Source organism: Gracilinanus agilis, chromosome 6 (genome assembly GCF_016433145.1).
Source record: "Gracilinanus agilis isolate LMUSP501 chromosome 6, AgileGrace, whole genome shotgun sequence".
Lineage (NCBI taxonomy): Eukaryota > Metazoa > Chordata > Mammalia > Didelphimorphia > Didelphidae > Gracilinanus > Gracilinanus agilis.
In genome coordinates, this window is record NC_058135.1 from 78102273 (window position 1) to 78123544 (window position 21272).

Consider the following 21272-nt stretch of genomic DNA (forward strand, 5'->3'; position numbering starts at 1 on the left):
ATAATCATTATAATAATAAATCACACGTATAAGGTCCTTTCCTCACAATAGCCTATGTTTAAATCCTGCCTATCCAGGTGACCTAGGGCAAATCAATTAACCTCTCTAGTCTTTGGTTTCCTTTTTTTTTAATGTAGGGGTTGGATTAGGTTATTTTGAAGGTGATTCTTTCCAGTTATAGCATGGAAACCTAGAAGGTAGATAGACCAAGTAATATGTATATAGATATGTAGGTATAGTATAGTACTATATATATATATACATATATATATATAGTATAGTAGCCCATCTAAAGATTCTGTGAGTCTCATCCCAACCTATGCTCATACAATGGTGAGTTAAGACCCCCAAGGCACAGCTACATTTCCCCCTAAAGATTCTAGGGCTATTTCCAGGCCTAGGGGGTGGAGTGTCTTTCTCTAATGCTCTCAGCCCAAAATGCCATTCTGATGAGTCTTCCCCCATATCAATCACCAGTTATAGTTAGAATCTCCCTTATATTTTAGATACATTCCATTGTTTAGTGTCCCAGCATCATTTAACCAGTTAACATCAATTAGATTAAAAAAAAAACCCTTATATTCTGTCTTAGAATCAATACTAAGTAATGGTTCAAAGGCAGATGAGTAGTAAGGGCTAGGCAATGGAGCTTAAGTGCCTTACCCAAGATTATCCAGCTAGGAAGTATCCGAGGTCAAATTTGAATGCAGGACCTCCCATCTCCAATCCTGGGCTCTCTATCCCCTGAGCCACTTAGTTTCCTCTTTTGATAAAGGGAGGGGATGAAACTTTGTGGTTTCTTCCAGCCTGAAATCCTGTAATCCTCATTTCACATTTATTTTTTCCCAGAGTTGGCTTCAGAAAGAAAAAAATGTCCTAAACAAATATAGGAGCTTTTCTTCTCAAGAAGAAATTGGGTAGTTGTGAAATGAATTGTTTAGCTATCAGGCTATTTTGCTTCCATCATGTAACCTTCTCCACCCTCAAATCTGTTGACTTCCTTGTGTGGATCTGGCCTTGAGCCACAGATACACAAGGGCATGGGAAACCCTTCCCCTCCATGGGATGCTGTGGTAGCTTCCGCAAGCAGATAAGATGTCATTCCTCCTTGTTTTCATTCCTAATTTATGACTATTCGGAAAAAACAAAATCTTTAGTTTTTCTGAGGAAGCCCATCCATTTCAAATCACAATCCCTAAGGTCTGAGAACAGAAGGTCACTTAAATTTCTCTACTGGCCCCACCTCTGACCACTCTTCCCCAAGGGAAAAACAAACTTATTAGATCTAGTATCTTTTTGATGAGAATGCCATTTTTATCTTTGTATCCTTAATGCCTGGCACATAGTAAGTGCTTAATAAATGTTTTGTGAACGCGCAATTGTTCACAATTACTCCCAGAGAAGAATAGGATGATCCAAGTGCAAAGTCAGACTTAGTACCTGTATGAAATAGGCCAGGGTTGGTATTTCTGCTCCCATTCTCTTCCCTCCTCCTCCCCTAGGGCCATTTCCAAGCTACTTTCAGCTATGGTGACTCAAAAAGGGTAAACAATTTTGGATTTTCATTTTGTAGATATTTATATAATTATATCTTGTTTCCCTTGAAGAAATAGAAGTTTCTTGAGAGCAGGACTTAGGGTTTTTTAAACTTAATTTTTGCTTTTATCCCAAGTGGCTACCACAGTTAGTTAGTCAATAGAATTTATTGAATGTCCACTACGTGCAAGGTCCTAGGGATACAGAAAAAAGCAAAAAGATAGTCCCTGCTCTCAAGTTGCTTATAGTCTAATGGAGAATACAACATGAAAACAATAATATACAAATGAGATATCTGTGTGTATATTCATACAAGGCAGCTAGTGGCACAGTGGATAGAGCACTGTGCTTGGAATCAGAAAGACTCATCTTCCTGAGTTCAAATCCAGCTTCAGATACTTGCTGTTGTGACCTTGGACAAGTCATTTAACGCTGTTTGTCTCAGTTTCTTCATCTATATAATGAACTGGAGAAGGAAATGACAAACCATTCTAGTGTCTTTGCTAAGAAAACCTAAATGGTATCATCAAGTCATACATAGCCTAAACAAGTGAATGACAACATATATTTATATTCATATATATGTGTATATGTGTGTACATAAAATTGGGAATAACCAATAGAAGGAAGACATTAGAATGAAAGAAGATCAAGTAAAAGGCTGGATTTTGACTGGGATTTGAAGGAAGTCATGGAAGCCAAGAGGCAGAAATGAGAAGGGAGAACATTCCAAGTATGAGGCCAGCCAGTGAAATGTCTTATTTGAGGACATATTAAGAGCTTGATAAATGTGGGTTGATTGATAAACAGGTTTCTCTTCTACAATTTAAAGCTCCCAGAAGACAGAGATTATTCAATTTTGTCTTTGGATTCTCCACTGCCTAGCATATTTTCTGGCACATAATAGAAATTTAAATACTGATTGAGTGACTGATCAAAGATTAATTGGTTTAAGATTGGCACACTGACATCTGTTCTTTCCAGGAATTTGCTATTGATCTAGACCAGGGCAGGCAAGCTTTCATTTTAGACATAACTTCCATTGGAACTCTGGTGAAAAACCTTTGTAAATAATTTTGTAGACGACTATTATTAGAAGTACCAAATAGCATACTTCAACACTTCAAGAAAACATAGTTTTGTCAGTGTGGATCCTAATCCACTATCCACTAATGAGGATCAAAATCCCACCTTATCTTAGACATTTTCATGAGTTGCTTTGGTCAAGGAATTCATGATGTATTATTCTGTCCTCTGATGGCAAGTCTCTTTGCTATGTCATTCCCACATAATTGCCATGTTACTCATTCCCAGGTCCTCTACTCAAAGGGCTTCCAATGTGGTAGGCCTTCTCAAAGTTTGTACTTTACTAGAATAATCTTCCAGAACCCAGGGTTGCCTCCATTCTCTGATGAGTCATCAGAAGATCTTTGTGGGAAAACAATATGTAAACCCAATTTGGATTTACTTTTAAGGGTGTCATTGAGACTTTCTGTTTTTATGTCAAATTCATTTCCAGAGACTTTCCCCCTCTATCACCAAAGGAATCTTCATTTTTTTTAAACAAGGGTCAATATTAAGCAAAATTAACTCACATAGTAGCTTTCTAATAGAGTATACAGCATTCCACACTCACACTCTTCCATCTCTCTTATGAAAAAGGGAGGCACTTTTTCAAATGTTTCTCCAGGGCTACTTTAGACTTTATAATTCCTTGGCATTCAGATTATCTGTCATTCTTTAATGAAATACTATGAAATTTCCATAGCTAAGGGCTCAAAGAGAGAGAGAAGACACTTCTCAATTCTTTGCAAAAGTAAGGGATCTTGGGTACTATATAATGTTAGACTTTTCCCATATATTTTTTATAAGTTGTTTTTCTATACATTGAATTTTTTCCCTTCCTCTTATTCTTTATTATGAAGAATGGCTTTCTAGGCTGGGGAGGGGGGAAGAATATAGTGGAAAATAGAAATGATATGAAAAAAACAACTCAACAGAAGTTCTAAAAAATGTTATCATTCTTTTCATTTTCACTAATGTAATAATTAGTGTATTTTGGTCTGAGTCTACTTGTTTTGCTCTGCTTCAGCTCACAAAAGTCTTTTGAAATCAGGATAGTCAGCCCTGGAGAATCTAGGCTGTCTGTTTCCAATATAGGGAGAACCCTAATGATACTTTATAGAAGAGTATGTGGAGAGAGGGAAAAGGCCAGAATACTTTGACCTCTATGCAAATTCTATTCAGGAACACAGGACAACTAAATAAAGTGATGAAGGTGGGAGGAAACCCAAGTAAGGGTAAAAAGATGTGATTTAAGGGGGAGTTGAGGAGCTGCAAAAGGGCAAAATGGAAGCAGGGATCTTGTTGGAGCATGGATGGAGAAGTAAGAGTTGCCCTGGGGCAGAAGAAACAAGAAACAGAAGCAGGCAGATATAGAAAGTTTTAGAAAGGTTGCTGGAAAGCCCAAGGGTCCCCTGTGGCTCACACATTGGTTTCCAGTTGTAGCCCTTCACGTGAGAAGCTGCAAATAGCCCTCCGGGGGAGATGGCTAAAGTAAGGAGACCCTCCCTTTACCTTGCCTTCTTTCCTGTATAAACTCTTGGCTTATACAGTCAAGTTTCAGATCAGAGTTGAGAAACCTTTCTGCTAGTCTGAATATTCCAACTGCAGGTGGATGCCTCTAGCCTCCAGCAGGATCCCTGTGTAGCCAGGACTAAATCAGACACTGGGGCTAGAAGGAGGCAGTGGCTTCCCAGGTCCAGGCAGCCACTGGGCTCTATCACATGCCCTCCAGACGCTACAGCCCCAGCATTTGTTCAGGGGGACCAACAGAGAACAAAGTGGCTGGGCTTACTCTGTATGCTTCTGTATACTCTGTATACCCTGTTTATTCTCCATATAAATCCAAAGAAAGTTCTAAAGAACCCAGTTTAAAAGAAGCCAACCAATGCAATTCAAAAGCTTCCTGACAGGTAATTCAGAGACACTCCCCATTACTACTTGAAGTCCAAGAATGAAGAAACAAAAGTAAATCATAAGTGAATGTTTGCATATTGAGATTTTTCTGGACTGCAAAGATCATATAATCAGAGGGATTTGGAAGTTGCCTAGCCCAATCCCCTCATTTAGAGTCCTCTCCTTCGTTTGGAATTGATAGAATCCTGGGGGTGTGTGTGTGTCACACAATTATAAGGGACCTCAAAGGCCATTTACCCCAATCTCTTTATTTTTAATGGAGGAAACATAGGAGGAACATATTGGTAGACCAGATAAAGAACTGGACATGGAACGAGGAGGAAGGGAAAGGAAACGAGCATTTATTAAATACCTACTATATGTCAGTCATTGTTCTAAGCATTTTGCCAATACTATCTCATTGGTTTTTTATAACAAACCTGGGAAGTAGGTGCCATTGTCCCCATTTTCTAGTTGAGAGAATTGAGGCAGCCAGAGGTCAATGAATTGACCAGGGACAAACAGTTTGTAGGTGTTTGAGGCCAGATTTTAACTTAGGTATTGCAGCCTCTAAGTCTAGCCCTTTATCCTCTGCTCCATCAACTGTCCTTGAGGGAAGGGTTTCAGCAAATACACTGGCTATTTGATCAGGACCAAGTTATTTAACTTCTAAGTGCCTTTAGGTAACTCTCTAATTTGAGCTACAGATGAGTTGCTAATTTGTCTAGATGGAGAGAGTTCTCTATATTAATGAAATCACTGGTCTTAATAGAGATAGAAAGAGGCAGATGTTAATATAGATAGAAATAGAGATAGGCAGATAATAACAATATTAACATAGAGATAGGTAGATATTAAGAAATAAGGATAGATAGATAAATCAATAGGTAGGTAGACATTAATAAGCAAATATATATAGGCAGATGACATATACATAGATACACAGATATAGATGGATGCATAGATACATAGATAGATATACAAAGAGAGTTCTCTATATTAGTGAAATCTCAGGTCTAGATTTGGAGAAATATAGAGATAAGCAGATACTAAGAAACAAGGAGAAATATCCAGATGTTAGTAAACAAATGTAAATAAATGCTATGTACATGGGTACACAGATTCTTAAATGAATAGATACATAAATATGTAAATAATAAGAATTGGTGTAATAGTCCAATTCTGGCCTTAAGGAAATAAGGACTCAACTCAAGGTCATAGAGAACTTACCTAGTTGTGATTCATTGATTAAAAAAAAATACAAAGAATATGTGCCAGTCTGTGATACAATCAAAGCTTCTTCATTCTGATCCCATTCCCTCAGCATTCATGAGGTCCAGCGATGTGTTAATTTGTATCCCTGGAGAGCAGACTAACAGGGGCTCCTGAATATTGGGTCTTACATTGATTTATACTCAGGGGAACAAAGAAAATTGAAACACTGTACAAATTCATTAAATTAGGGCAAATAGTTCCCATGCATTTTTGAATCCACTAATTATGGATAATCTAGATGAGGTTACCCATAGTGGTTGGTAAAATGCATTGGTCACATCTATGGAGTCTTTATACCCACAGCTCCTTCTATCTACACTTATCTTCTATTTCACATTCTTTCTCCTCAAATAGCTTCATTCAGTAATTCTAAATTTCATATTCCTGTTTTCTTAGGATCTACCCATCTACGTATCTTTTATAAATTCAGTTTTATTTTATTTGGTGGATCTGCATTCCCTCCCTCTCACTCCTCATCCCATTCCCCATTAAGAAAGCAAGAAAAACAAAATCTGTTACAAAATATGTAGTTAAACAAAACAAATTCTGAAATTGGCCATGTCCAAAAAAAGAATCTGTCTCAATACACTGACTCAATAACCCTTCTGTCTGGAGGTGGGCAGTGTATTTGATCATGAGTGAAGTTATCATTTTTAATTTTATCCTACAGGATACATTTTAGGAGTGTTTACTTTAAAATATCTATGATTCACTGCTGTCAGCACCCTTTTCCCTCCTCAAATGCAGATCTCCATTCTTCATGCCTCAGAAGACAGCTTTGGAAATTGCTGTGACCCACCCCTCTGGTGCTAAATCCTTACAACTTTAACCAGTGAGACATTTTTTCCTCCTTTAACAATTTCTACTGGGCTGATATTTGAAAATTTTCAGTTTGACAAACTGTGCCAAAGACCATGTGGTCCATCGGCTTAGCTACTGAGGACCTACAATGCCCTGCACACCAGGATAAAACATCCAAAAGCTTGAATAGATATTTTAACACTCTAGTCCATCCTCGAGGAGTAGACAATAAAGTCATTGACTATATATTGAATATCTTTTTCTTTTGGAACTCCAGGAATGGCAAAACAGATATGGCTGCGATCTATTATGAACGCATTGATGTGGAAGGACATCATTATGGTCCTTCATCGAATCAGACAAAAAATGCCCTCGAAGCTCTGGATACAGTCCTACTACATATGATCATGTGGATCCAGGTGACCTAAAGCAAGGAAAAATGTGTGTCAGCTGTCCTGACTTTCTCTCTCCTTACTCTTTCTTTTGTCTTCTTGACTGTTCCACTCCTTCAAGATAGTCTCTCTCATTATTAACTCCCTACATGGTAAGTGTTAAAATGGCAAAAGCAGGAGTGAGCATGCTGGTGGGTTGCATGTTCTCTCTCAGCTTGGAGCTTTGATGGGTTTTTTTTTCATCCAACTAATGAAGCTCCAAGAAGCAAAAGGCTGTCACTATCCAGTCATAGTCATGATATTGACATGAACTTGAGCTATGTTTTTCTTATTATTAAGAATAATTATTTTTATTCTTCACTGAGAGACCTGGTCCAGTTCTCCAGAATGCTGCTATTATGGCCAATTTGGCAACTCCAGTTTAGTGGGAAGCTCACAGAACTTAGAGTCAGTAGACATGACTTCTGCTCCCCAACTCTTATCATTTACTAGCTGCTATGTGATCTTAGAGCAACCTCCCCTAAACCCTCTACATATGTCTCATTTCTGGAACAACAAATGATGTTTGCCTATCTTGCTTCATAAGTTTGTTGAGCTATGTCAAAGTTCTTTGACATGATAAGATATTTGTCAAAGTTTTTTGAAAAGAAAAAATCAGCCAGTCAATAGGCATGAATTAAGCGTCTTCCATGTACCAGGTACAGTACTAAGAGCTGGAGATACAAAAAAATGGCAAAAAAATCTTTGTTCTCAAAGGGCTCATAGTTTAATGAGGGAGACAGCTATGAACAAACTATCTATCTATCTATCTATCTATCTATCTATCTATCTATCTATCTATCTATCTATCTATCTATCTGTCTATCAGTTTGTGACTGTGTCTATCTATCTAACAGTCTATCTACATGCACATGTTTAATAGTTTTTCAGTCATGACCAACACTTCAAGACCTCATTTGGGGTTTTCTTGGCAAATACACAGAAGTGATTTGCCATTTCCTTCTCCAGCTCATTTTACAGATGAGGAACTGAGGAAAATAGGGTTAAATGCCTTGCCCAGGGTCATACAGCTAGTAGGTGCCTGAGGCCAGATTTGAACTCAGGAAGATGAATCTTCCTGACTTCAAACTCAGTAGTCTTTCCAATCCATCACCCAGTTGACTTCCTCACATACATACATATATATGTGTATATATATATATATACACACATACATACATAATAGAAGATAATTAATAGAATTAAAAGGATCAGGAAAGGCATCTCAAACTTTTCAAAGGATCATTTTATATTCTCCCCTCTAGCACACCACATGGAAATTTAAAAAATTCTTAAATATTTAATTTTCCAATTACATGTAAAAACTTTTTAACATTCTTTTGAAAAATGTTGAGTTCTAAATTCTTTCCCTCCCTCCTCTTCCCCCTCATTGAGAAGGCAAACAATTTGATATAGTTTATATATGTACAATTATGCAAAGCATATTTCCATATTAATCATGTTCATTTTATACTCTTAAACATTATTGAGTACCCCAAAGAGATTTTATATGAATTATATCTATTGATATTTACCAGTTAGAAATTAAAAGGTCTTAGCATTATCACAAAAATGCTTTTGACCTCTCAGAATTCCTGAAAGGATCTCAGGAACCACTGAGGATCCTTGAACCATCCTTTGGGAATGATTTTTTAAAGTAATTGGCCTTAGGGTCAGTTGGGTGGCTCAGTGGATTGAGAGTCAGGCCTAGAGAAGGAAGGTTCTGGGTTCATATCTGGTCTCTGACACTTCCCAGCTGTATAACCCTGAGCAAGTCACTTAAGCCTCATTGCCTAGTCCTTACCCCTCTTCTTCCTTGGAATCAATACATAGTATTGATGCCAAGATGAAAGGGAAGGGTTTAAAAAAAATAAAGTAATTGAACTTAGATCTGTACTCCACATTACACATCAGAGTGCTACTGTGAACGATTTTGAGCTAAGACTGAACAGGTGACCTTACAAAAACTTGTCACTTGTTTGTCTATTTGCTTTTTAGAAAAAGTGCATAGGAATACCCCAGAATTTCCAAACGAAGAGCGTAGAAAACCTTTTAAAAGAGACAATTTATTCTTTGTCTCCTGCAAATCAATAGACCATTAAAGTCAGACTTGAAAGATGTTCCTTTCTCTTTCAATTTACAATTTCAAAAAAAGGGAAAAGGGTTTTCTCATTTGATTATGACCATTGTCTCCATCAACTCAACAGGAATGGGGGCTGGATTATGAGCTAAATGTCATTCTCTTCTCGGATCATGGAATGACTGACATTTTCTGGATGGACAAAGTGATTGAACTGAAGGAACACATCAACTTGGAGGATCTGCTACAAATGAAGGACCAGGGTCCTGTTGTGAGCCTCTGGCCAGCGCCTGGGAAATATTCCGAGGCAAGAAATGTTGTATGGGTGGCATGGGGAAGGCTTACAGAGGGATTTTCTTTTACTACTTAACTGTCATCATTTCTGATGTTGATGTGTTGAGGGGCAGAGAGACACAGCTGAGGTTATGACCCATGGATTAGTTTTGAAGTTGCACTGCTATCTGGATAAGGAAGAAGCAGCATTTCGGTTCCCTTTTTTCTCAGTCCTGGTGTGCAATAGTCAAACCAGTCCGATTTTGTGGGGTCACCATAGAAAGTTGGAATATTCTGCCCAGAGAAGAAAAGATTTGGGCAAACTGAAAGGGGAGTATGACAAATATTTCAAAGGAGGTGAATGTAGTGATGCAAAAGACAGATTAGATTTGTTTGGCTTAGAACCAGAGAGGGAAGAACTAGCACCAATGGATAGAAGTTGGAGAGAGGCAAATTTTGATGCAATGTAAAGAAAAACTTCCTAACCATTAGAACTATCTAGAAATAGAGTGGGCTGCTTTGGGAGGTATTATTGAGCTATTTATTACCTGAAGGAGGTCTTCAGGTAGTACCTGGATGACTACTTGTCTAGGATGTTGTAGAAGGGGTCCATATTCAGGTATGCATAAGGTCAAATAATTTCTGAGATCTCTTTCAATTTTGAGATGCTATGATTTGGTGCACTAGACACTATTCAAAGTGTGACACCCAAATTGCCTCTTGTAGGAGTTGCTATCCACAGTTCTGTAAATGCTTTGCTTCTCTTGTTAATCCACTTACTTTAGACGGGACTATTTGGTTTAAAAATAATTAGAAATAATGGACTTACACGGCTGATTGATTTAATGTCACCAGATGCATAATGGCCCTCTGATCATGGAAAGGTATTTTAGGGTTTTGTGATCTCATATGGAAAGCAGTATAAAGGATGCCATTGGAGGACTATGACTATAAAAAATGGACTAGTGCCATAATGAGACCAAAGAATAACTGTTAGACATTCTGTTTGTTCTATTGGTTTCCATGCCCTGTCAAGAGAATGAAAGGAAGGCAGATTTATGAGAAAATATCCAGCATGGATATGCATAGATAGGTTGTGATCTCCTTTGATGGAGGGAAAAACACACATTGCAGAAGGATTTTCACACAATTACACACAGATCCATTTGAGTCCCAGACTCACTACTTATCTATCTAATAATGGGCCAGTGCTTCATTGGCTGCCCACATGAATCTTATTCTGTTCGTGCACTCCAGCTGCCAGGCTAGGGACATCTCTAGGTATAGAAAACAAATAGTCTTTGTTATAATCATTGCAGCCACCAATGGGATATTTGGAGATAACCACATAGAATTCTAAAAACTCAGATTTGGAAAGTACCATAAAGGCTACTTTAACTATTCCACTTGGCAAACAGTCATCTATCCTTTGCTTGAAGCCCATTAGTGAGGGTTAACATACTACCTTCCAAGCTAATAACCTATTCTACTCTGGGATAGTTCTAGTTATTAGGAAACTTTTCTTCATATTAAATCAAAATTTATCTGTCACTTCCCCCATTGCTCCCTTTTTCTGCCTTCTGGAGGGCAAGTAGAAAAAACCGAATTCCTCCTCCACATGATAGCCCCAGTCCTTTCCCCAACCCACCTATCAAGTCTTCTCTTCTTTAAATATTCCTCACTTTTCTAATTGATCCCCATAGAGGCATCTAGGTTGCACACTGGAACATATGAACTGTGGAGTATGCGAACAGAATTAGGAAGTCCTGTGTTCAAATCTTCCTCCTTCTCCTCCTTTTCCTCATCTTCCTGGTCTGGCTGGGAGAGGGTGATAGATGCATAATCACCTTTCTTCTTGTGGGCCACAGCATTGCTTCAGACACAAGGTTTCCATCTCTTTTGAACCAAATAGGATGAGACTTTTGCTATCAACCCCTCTGCCTCCTACTATAAAGCCAATTTCTCTTAGAAATGGATCAGGCAGTTGCTCAAAACCATTGCTTATCATAAAACACACTTTAAAACTTTAAAGACTATTGGCGTATCTTGTGAACTTCATTTCGACAAGTAAAAAAAGCCTCAAGCCTAGTAGCCAGAGTCCACCATAAACCCAGAGAGCTCAAAGAAGATTTAATGACACCCTTGAAAAGTAAATGACAGAAACAAAGATATTCGTAAATAAATCTTGATCCCAAACTAAGTCAGGTTCCTTTGCCAAAAAGCATCGTCTTCCACACATAAAAAGTTACAAGTTCAAGAGACGATGAGAGAGAATTTTATGTTGCATGCCTGGGAAAACCCAAAGATTATGTGCTGAAAACTCCCATTTTAGTTAAAGAAGAATTTCCACTTAAGGTGAAGTTTGATAAAAGCTAAAAAATAGAAATCCTTTTGCAAGAGTTTTATTAATTTTCTGCACATTTTCCCAACAGTTTATTATATATGAAGCTACATGCTATGAGTTTGTTTGGTGTCTTTCCTAAACCCACCATGGGCAGAGATCTTCCAGTCACAGTTCCTGTGCCTTCCTACGCCAAAATTGTCTTCTCCGATCACCATTTTCCCATATGTGTTGTATCCTATTAGAATATAAGCTCCCTGAGGGCAAGGAATATCTCATTTTTGTATTTGTCTCACCAATATGTAGTGCAGGACCTTAAATAAGTAGGCATTTAATCAATCAATAAATATTTATTATACCAGGCACTGTTCCCTCTTGGTTCTCCTCCTTCCTACTTGTCCATTCCTTCTCAGTCTTCTTTTTTGGATCCTGCTCCAAATAATCATGCCCTCTAATTATAGAGGTCTCACAAAATTCCATCCTGGGTTCTTCTACTCTTCTCCCTCTTTACTACTTCAGTTCCCAGGGATTTAATTACCATTTCTCTACTGATGATTCTCAGATCTACCTTTCCTGCCTTAAACTCTGTGGATCTCCAATCTTGAATCTCTAATTTCCTTTCAGACATCCTGAACTGAATGTTTAGTAGACATCTTAAAATCAACACATCCAAAATGGAACTCATTATTACACCCCCCCCCCTTTCCCAGCTAAACTCCCTTCTATTCCTATTGATGTGGGCTGAAATGTCTCCAAAACCCTTCCAGGTAGCTGTAAACAACCAAAAGAATGTAGGAACGATAACTAGTTGATTAGAATGGGGCTGCCTTTCAGATGAGACATATGAGTTGCTTAGCTTCACAATTATGAGAAAACTTCACATCAATCTTAAAATATAACCTAAGTCTTTGTTTGGGAGTCTTTGGACAGTAAGTACAGGTGGTTCTATTTCCTAGTTACACACAGGTCTAGTTTCAATTTCAGCACTCACTGTCTTCCTTTGGAGTCTGCACAGCATTAGGCAAAAGTAACCTAAAGTTATCCCAGGTGATGAACATATCAGAATCCCATTTACTTTACAGTTTTCACCCACACCCTCCCTGTAGTGGGCAAATAGAGTGAACCATGGTTAAAGCCATGCAGACTAAAGTAGACCATGGGTAAAGTGACATCAGTTCCCTGGAAATGAGAGGGAAACAACTGCCCAAACAAATGATCCCTTCCTTAGGAACTACTCAAAATAAAAAGCATTCCTGAAAACTCCTGCCCACCCTTTACTTACCTTGTTTTGGTGACTTACTTACTGACCTTCTACCTTACTTACTGTACTAGCTAGCTAATTATCTGTAACCATTCTGTTACTATATTCTCTTATAATTAAACTTGTTTCCTGGCAATGGAGTCAATCTGAGCTGTCAATCAATTCTTTGGATGAGACCTAATTAGCATTGCCCACATCACAATCTTCACTATTACTCTAAAGGGCAGCATCACTCTCCCAAATTCTCAGGATCCCAACCTAAGAGTCATCCCTAATTCCTCACTGTCCCTCAACCCTCCCTATCAAATCTGTTGCCAAGACCTGTTGATTTTGCCTTTGCAACATCTTTCAAATAAACTCCTTTCTCTCCTCTGACATTGTCACCAAACTGATATAGGCCCTCATCGCCTCATATTTAGACTAGTGCCATGATCTGCTAGTGGATCTTCCTGCCTTCAGGTCTCCAGAATTTCCTCCATTCAGTCACCAAAGCAATTTTCCTAAAGTTAAACTATGTCACTCCTCTATTTGATAAAATCCAATGATTGGATACATGATCTAAACATAAAAGGAGATACCAAAGTAAATTAGAAGAAAAGGGAAGACACTAACTTCAAATTTGTGGTTAACAGAGGAATTTATAAGTCACAGTGTGAAATATAAAATGGATAAGTTTGAGTTCATTAAAATGAAAAAGTTTTTGTACAAATAAAATAAATGCTTCCAAGATTAGAAGGAAAACAGGATATTGAGGGAAAAAACTTTTATAGCCATCCTCTCAGATAGAGGTCTCCTATCTAAATTAAATAGAGGACTTTGTCAAATTTATGAGAATAAGGACCATCCCCCAATTGATAAATGGGCAAAACACATGAACACATAATTTTTGGATAAAGAAACCAATGCCATATATATAGGTGTATGAAAAAATGTTCTGAATCACTACTGATTAAAAAAACACAGACCAAAACTACTCTGAGATATCACCTCACACCCATCAGACTGGCTAAAATGACAAAAGGACAAAATGACAAATGTTGGAGGGGATGTGGGAAAATGGGGACACTAATGGACTGTGGTGGAGCTGTGAAATGATTCAATCATTTTGGAGAGCAATTTGGAGTTTTACCAAGAGAGTTATAAAAGTGTATATATACCCTTAGACCAAGGAATGTCTGTTTCCCAAAGAGATCAGGGAAAAAGGAAAAGAACCCATATGTTCCAAAATATTTATAGCAGCTCTCTTTGTGGTGGCAAAGAATTGGAAACTGAGGAGATGCCAGAATGCCCATCAGTTGGGGAATGGCTGAACAAATTGTGGTATAAGTTTGTAATGGAATACTACTGCATCATAAGAAACTATGAACAGACTGATTTTTTTTTTATTTGGAAAGGACTATAAGAGATAATGAACAGAAAAATGAGTAGGACCAGGAGAATGTTATACAGAGCCACAGAATTAATGCTGGAAGGATAAATTATGAACATTACTTTCAAAAAGTAAACAGAAAGGTGAAATATAAAAGACTTAATTTATATGTGCATATTGGCCACCTTGATCTTTTGTGACACAGGAAGAGTGGAGGAGGAACTGGGGCACTTGTGGACAGGAATTATTGTGTAGATATAAAAAATAAGTTAAATTTATAGGGGATTTGTGATTTCATTTGTGTGTGCTATCTTTTTCCATTTTATATGGAAATGCTTGTTTCTTGGGTTTTGTAAAATTTGGAATAAAATAATAATAATAATAATAAATGAACAAACAAACAAACAAATAAATAAATGAAATAAAGTTCAATGGTTCCCTATTATCTCCAGGATCAAATGCAAAACATATGTTTGGTGCTTAAAGCTCCTAATAACCTAGCCATATTCTAATCAACAACATAATCAAAAAGCAGAAAGTTTTATCATTTAAAGTCTTCAATTGTATGGATGATACTCTCTTGTATAGACCAACTGAATGAACTAAGGGGTCCTGGTTTACATATATATATACACACACACACATATATATATATATATATATATGTCATAAATATAAACCAGGTATACTCTCTCTCTCCCTCTCTTTCTTTCCCTCTCTCTCCCTCTCTCTCTGTATATATATATATATGTATACACATATATATCCATAATATATGCATATATGTATATATGTGTACACCCACATACAATCAGGAAGGCATACATCACTTGCACCTTGCTCCAAATAAATGAAAAAACCCTTCTTCTTCCCTATCTTGGACTGGCTCCTCTAAATGCACTTATGTTTCAGTTGAGAAATGGTTGCTCCCTCAGTGCCACTGTGCCTTCTGTGTCCAATGGTAGAAACCACTTTCTTATGTGTTTTACAAATGGAATCTTCTTTCATTTGTCCTTTGCACTATTCACCAGATTGTGATTATTCTGCTAAAGTCAAGATTATCCAGTTTAGGACCTTAATCGCTCATTATAAACCAGGAATAATTTAAAACATCATTCTTTGGTTTCCTTGGCAGGTGTTTAACAAACTGAAGCTGGTGGAACACATGACCGTTTATGAGAAAGAGGCAATTCCTAGCAGGTTTCATTATAAGAATGGCAAATTTGTGTCTCCTCTGACATTAGTGGCTGATAAAGGATGGTTCATCACCCAGGTAAAGTATGGAAAATATGCTAAGGATAAATCATAAAAATTATTCAACAACTTAAAAGTATGTGTTTAAGTTCTCCTCATCCACCCACACACAAATATGTGCTACCTCAGTATCATCCGTTTTCAAATTTTCATGTTTAAAAAGTGAAAGTGTGTGTAGTTCAGTTACCAAATCAGGAAATGGGCTGTTTTACCTATAACTGATTTTTAAACGTTGTTGATGTATTTTATTTGGACACAAGAGTTCCCTCTTAACAAACACCTATATCAACTGCCTTATAAAGCACATTGCCTGTGACTGTTTAGGGCAGAGGATATTAATTTTCATATGGGCTTCTTTGGCAGTTGGATGAGAGAAATAGTTATTTAAAAAAAATTCTTCTTTTCCCTAAAGTAAGATTACAGGTTAAGAACCACTGATCTAGATTAAAATTCCATTTCCTGGTCACCATTCTTCTTTGTAATATCTTTCTATTAGAATGTAATTAATTATAAATAGAATTAAATTAAATTATTTTAATATTAATTATATATAATGTATGTATATCTAATATCTAATATTTGAATATTGATAAATAGAATTCAAATTGAATTTAATTTGGATAGGGTACTACCCTGATCATTGTATTTCTTCATTTTCTGTTGTCGATTTCACTTACATTGTGTATATTGCTCTTTTGGCTCTATTTCTTACTTTGTTCCACATCATTTCATACAAGTCTTTCCTAGGTTTTTCCAAATTCCTCATAGTCATCATTCTTCATGCTACAGTAATATTCCATTCCATTAATTACCATAATTTCTTAAGCCATTCCACAATTTGAGGGAGTATAATTTTTCCAGCTGTTTGTTTTCACAAATAATTCTAGTAGTGACATTCTTGAACTAATGGTGCTGTCATTAATCTTGGTGTATAGTCTCAGTAGTGGGTCCTTGGGAAATGAATAACTTGGTACCTCTTCTTACCTAAGTCCCAACTGTATCTAGAAGAATTACACCAATTCGGTGTGCCATGAGCTATGGATTTAATGTGTTTCTTTCCATAGTCTTTCTAACGATTTCTTTTCCGATTTTTTTAGCATCCTGACCCACTTGAAGGTGTGAGGTGACTTCTGTATCCCTGATTATTAGTGATTTTGAACTCTGGACTCAGGTGGTTATTGTCACTTTTTACCTGTAACTTGACAACAACAAAAAACCTTGAGTGATTCAGGCTTTGCATTAAGTAGGGCAATTAATTAAAATAAAGAGGTGTAACTCTTTTCTAGCATCCAAGGACATGTTTGATCAGTGGAACACTATTCTCTCCATTGGAATGGAACCATTTCACATAGATTTGCTGGGGTTTTAGGTAGCTAGCAGAAAGGAGGTAAAGGCTAGGCAATGAGGCATGCCCAAGATCACACAGGTAGAAAGTGTCTGAGGTCAGATTTGAACTGAGGATGTCCCGTCTCTGAGTCTGGCTCTCGATCCACTGAGCCACCTAGTTCCCCAGGGCACCATATTTCTTCATCCTGACTCTGTCATTCTATCTGTTATCTATCCCACCTAGACATATATCATCTGGAAATTTGTTAAGCTTACCATTTCTGCCTCATTGAGAAAATTTGTTGATAAACATTCATAAACTCTTTGATAAAAATGTTAACTGGACCAGGAGCAAGCACTGATCCTTGGAGTACTCCACTAGAGATCTATTTCCAAGTTGATACTGAACCGTAGCTGAGGATAGAGCATGAGCTGGGAATGATGACTCAACTGCCATTGCCCTTTTCCTTCCATCTTCATTGCCCTCTTCTCCAAGGAAGTAAAGATTGGGAAGAAATGACGGCAGGGGGAAAATCCTGATGGTGTTTTATTCCTAAAAGACAGAAGTACATTAAGTAGTAATTTTTAATGTAGCTGAAATCCCACACAGAAGATAAACATGAAAAACATTTTAAGTGCTAATTGTGTTTACATGTAATTGAGGAAAATAAAATGTTGTTAAAAAAGGAAACGTTTTAAGGGGGTCAGCTAGATGGCTCAGTGGATTGAGAGCCAGGTCCAGAGATGGGAGGTCCTGGGTTCAAATGTGACCTCAGACTCTTCCCAACCTTGCAACCCTGAGCAAGTGATTTACCTCCATTGGCTAGTCCTTATCTCCTGCATTGAAACCAATACATATTACCGATTCTAAGATGGAAGGTAGGGTGTTTTTTATTTTCTAATTTTAAGTAAGTGGCAAATAAAAAAAGGAAACCTTGCTAATTATTGATAATTACTTGAGTTGAAGCTGTTATTTCTCTGTCTTTTTAGAATCTTCCCTTTTCTGATGGTTTCTCCTGATCACCTCAACTACGTAGACATTCCTTTGTTTCCTTTTTCCATAAATGTTTTATTTCCATCCATTATTAGGGTCTAGTAAAGGAAATGATGCCTTGAGATCCTATTTTAATGAAGTATTGAGACTTTATTTATTTTTCTGCTAAAAATCTCAAGAAAGAGACCTTGAACACACTGTCTTTTCTTATTGGCTCAGACTTTTTCTTTGAAGTCTCTACTGTTTATTATAGTTTCTTGGCTGCAGAGAATTGAAAACTCTCTCCTAGATCCCTGTTTGCTACTCTGTGCCAGGTCTATTAATCTCTCACATTCCTATTTGCAAAATAGCCCCACAAATGGAAAAAGAATATTGTATATTGTTACTTAACCGACATGCCAGCCCATGTGATGAAGCTCTTTTGTTGGACCATTGCTCACATCTGCGCCATAGCTAAATCTCGCTCTTGAATGCATGGTCTCTCTGGGCTTGCATTAGCATGGTTAGCCGTGATTGCTTCCTGGTTTTGACATGATTAGAAAAACAGCTGAGTCAGTGACAGCTGATAGTGGTTTGGTTGGGGCCAACTGTTGAAATCCCACAATTCCAGCCTCCTTCCACTCTCTTTCCCCAACACCTCCTCCTTCTCCACCCCCCCCCCCCCAGCTTTAAAACATTTAACATTTGGTTCCCTTTGTTATTGATGAACCTAGGATGACTTTCACATTGGTGGAGATATTAATGGTAAAAATCCTGTTCCCATTCAATTCATTTCTTTTTTTTTTAATCTTCATATTCCATCTTAGAATTGATACTGTATATTGGGTCTAAGGCAGAAGAGTGGTAAAGACTAGGCAATGGGGGTTAAGCGACTTGCCCCGGGGTCACATGGCTAAGAAATATCTGAGGCCACATTTGAACCCATCACTTCTCCATTTTTTCATGTCACTTTGTCCAGATTATTCTTTATCTTACTCTTCCTTCAATCTGTTAGTTCCTCATACATTATTAGACTGTCAGCTCCTTAAAAACAAAACTTCTATCTATCTCGATATTTATAGGTCCTAGTTCAGACTTTGCGTATAATAGCAATGTCTAATTACATTGAAATTCTGGTGACTTTCTTTTTGGGCACTGGATTATTTTCTGAGTCATAAAATACAGCTGCTAACTTAATAGTCTTAAAAATAGAGCCTGACCATGACTTTCCTGAACCTAAAAATTTTTCAGTGGCTCTCCATTACCCTTAAAGATGAGATGCAACACCTTCTTGGCTCTTTAAAGCCTTCCACAGTTTGGTTCCTTTTCAGCTTTATTTCATAATGCTCCTTTGCATCAACTTGCTCTTCTTTCTTTTCCTTTCCATTCATGTTGCCATGTCAAAAATTCGGGACCTCTCCCACATCTGGAAAGCCCTCCTGGCTTACCCCTGCCTAGTTTTCCATAATGATTAGCATTCCCTCCTGAAAAATATATTTTGCATCATCAATACATGCATACTCTATCAGTGAAGGAAGCTCTGTGAAGGTAGATATCCTTTCATTTTGTCTCTGCCCTTCCAGGGCCAGATAATAATAGCATGAATGTTGTTTTTCAACATTTTCAGCCTATCAACATTGGGTTCAACTTTCTGTGACTATTTTGGGGTTTTCATGGCAAAGGTACTAGAGTGGTTTACCATGTCCTTCTCCAGCTCATTTTACAGATGAGAAAACTGAGGTAAACAGAGTTAAGCACCTTGCTCAGGGTGACACAACTAGTAAGTCTTTGAAGCCAGATTCAAACTCAGGCTCAGTACTCTATTCACAGTGCCACTTGGCTGCCCTTGCCAAATAATAAAAATCAGTAAATGTATGTTTTTTTCAAATTGGATTTATTGAATTGAAAATTTTGAGGGAAATGGGACAATATCTCACCAGAATCTCCTAAGCAGAGTTTTTTCAAATTTTCTTTTGAAAAAAAAATTATTTTGAAAAAAAAATTATTTTGAAAGGTGGCAGGATAGATGAAATGTCGGGCTTAGCCCTTGGATTTCACCTGAAATATTAGAAGAAACCAAGACAAAGGAGTAGCCATTGACTTCTGCTAGGGTCTGGTGGTGGCTACAGATGTCTCGTCTACATCCAAGTGGCCATATTGCATGACATAAAAGATGTGGGGTTGGATTCATGCTACTTCTTATTATCCTGGGTCATAGGGTCTACACTGGGAGCAATCCACTTTTTCAATGGTCCTCTGTGTAGGAAGCTACTGAGAAGACTTGGGACCCTATTGGTACCCTCTTGTGGAAGAGAGGCTAGATAGGGGCAAACAGATAACTTAGTGGGCTATTAGCATAGTCCTCCCAACAGCTACACCTCAGCTCTAGCCCATCACCCCCAACCTCCCCAATAGCAATCAGTCTCTCACAGCAGGGAAAAACCCTCCTGGGGCCACACAGTGTCCTCCTCATCCACAAAAGTTATACTCTAGGTAAGTTCCCTACTCTACCCTCTGCCTTCTTCCCATCCTCCCAGCACAACAACTCCTTGTTATATCTCTGGATCCCACACATCTGAAGTCTTCCTTTCTGATCTTAACATTTCACAAATATTTGGATTGGAGTCTAGTGATCTACTTTTTCTGATGTGACTAACATCCTTTTTTCCTGGTCAAATACATCCTCAATTATATCTTTTAGGATACTTCTTAATAATAATAGCTGTCATTTATATAGCATTTGAGAGTTTGCAAAGTATTTTATAAATGTTAACTCAAATGATCCTTACAGCTCTGTGAGGATGAAGTAGGGGCTATGATTATACCCATTTTAGAGATGAAGAATCTGAAGCACAAAGAGGTTTGGGATCACACAGCTAGTAAATACCAGAGACAAGATTCAAAATTAGGTCTTCCCAAAGCCAAATCCTGTATTCTATCCAGCTGCCTGTTTCCTACATACAAGTCATTTTTGTTAACATGCCACCATCTTCTTTGCTCTCTGTGTCATCTGTTTAGTATCTAGTGTAATGCAAAAGATGCAAGAGGGGCTTTTGCTCTTGCAGGGGGCCAACTGAAAACTTCTGGTAGTTAGAAGCCTTAGAATTCTAAGAGAAAGTTTAGTTGGTCCCTGATGCTTGAGCAGAGTGAAAGGATCAACCAGAGCTCTATTTTGGCTTTTGGTTTGCTTTGGCCTGTGCCTTGTCTTTGGATAATTTGTACCTAGCTAATTTCTCTGGACCTCTCCCTGACCTTCTCCATATTACTTCCCTGCTTTCCCTGCCTGTTTTCCTGGGGCTCTGGGAGGCAGGGTGGCTTTTGGGTTTTTAGTGGAAAGACTTTGTGGGTTTAGTTTTCCCCATAGGCAAGTAGGACATCCTTGAATTCAAACTAT

The 21272-nt window shown here is 37.7% G+C and overlaps 1 protein-coding gene across 1 annotated transcript in view; it reads left to right on the plus strand.

Moving 5' to 3' along the window:
- Nucleotides 1-21272, plus strand: part of ENPP6 (ectonucleotide pyrophosphatase/phosphodiesterase 6) — a 163365-nt gene that overhangs the window by 101603 nt on the left and 40490 nt on the right. Inside the window, exons 4-6 of the mRNA XM_044681662.1 lie at nt 6848-6989; nt 9209-9388; nt 15461-15598. Of these exons, the coding sequence (XP_044537597.1) occupies nt 6848-6989; nt 9209-9388; nt 15461-15598 (460 nt within the window). The remainder of the gene's footprint in view (nt 1-6847; nt 6990-9208; nt 9389-15460; nt 15599-21272) is intronic.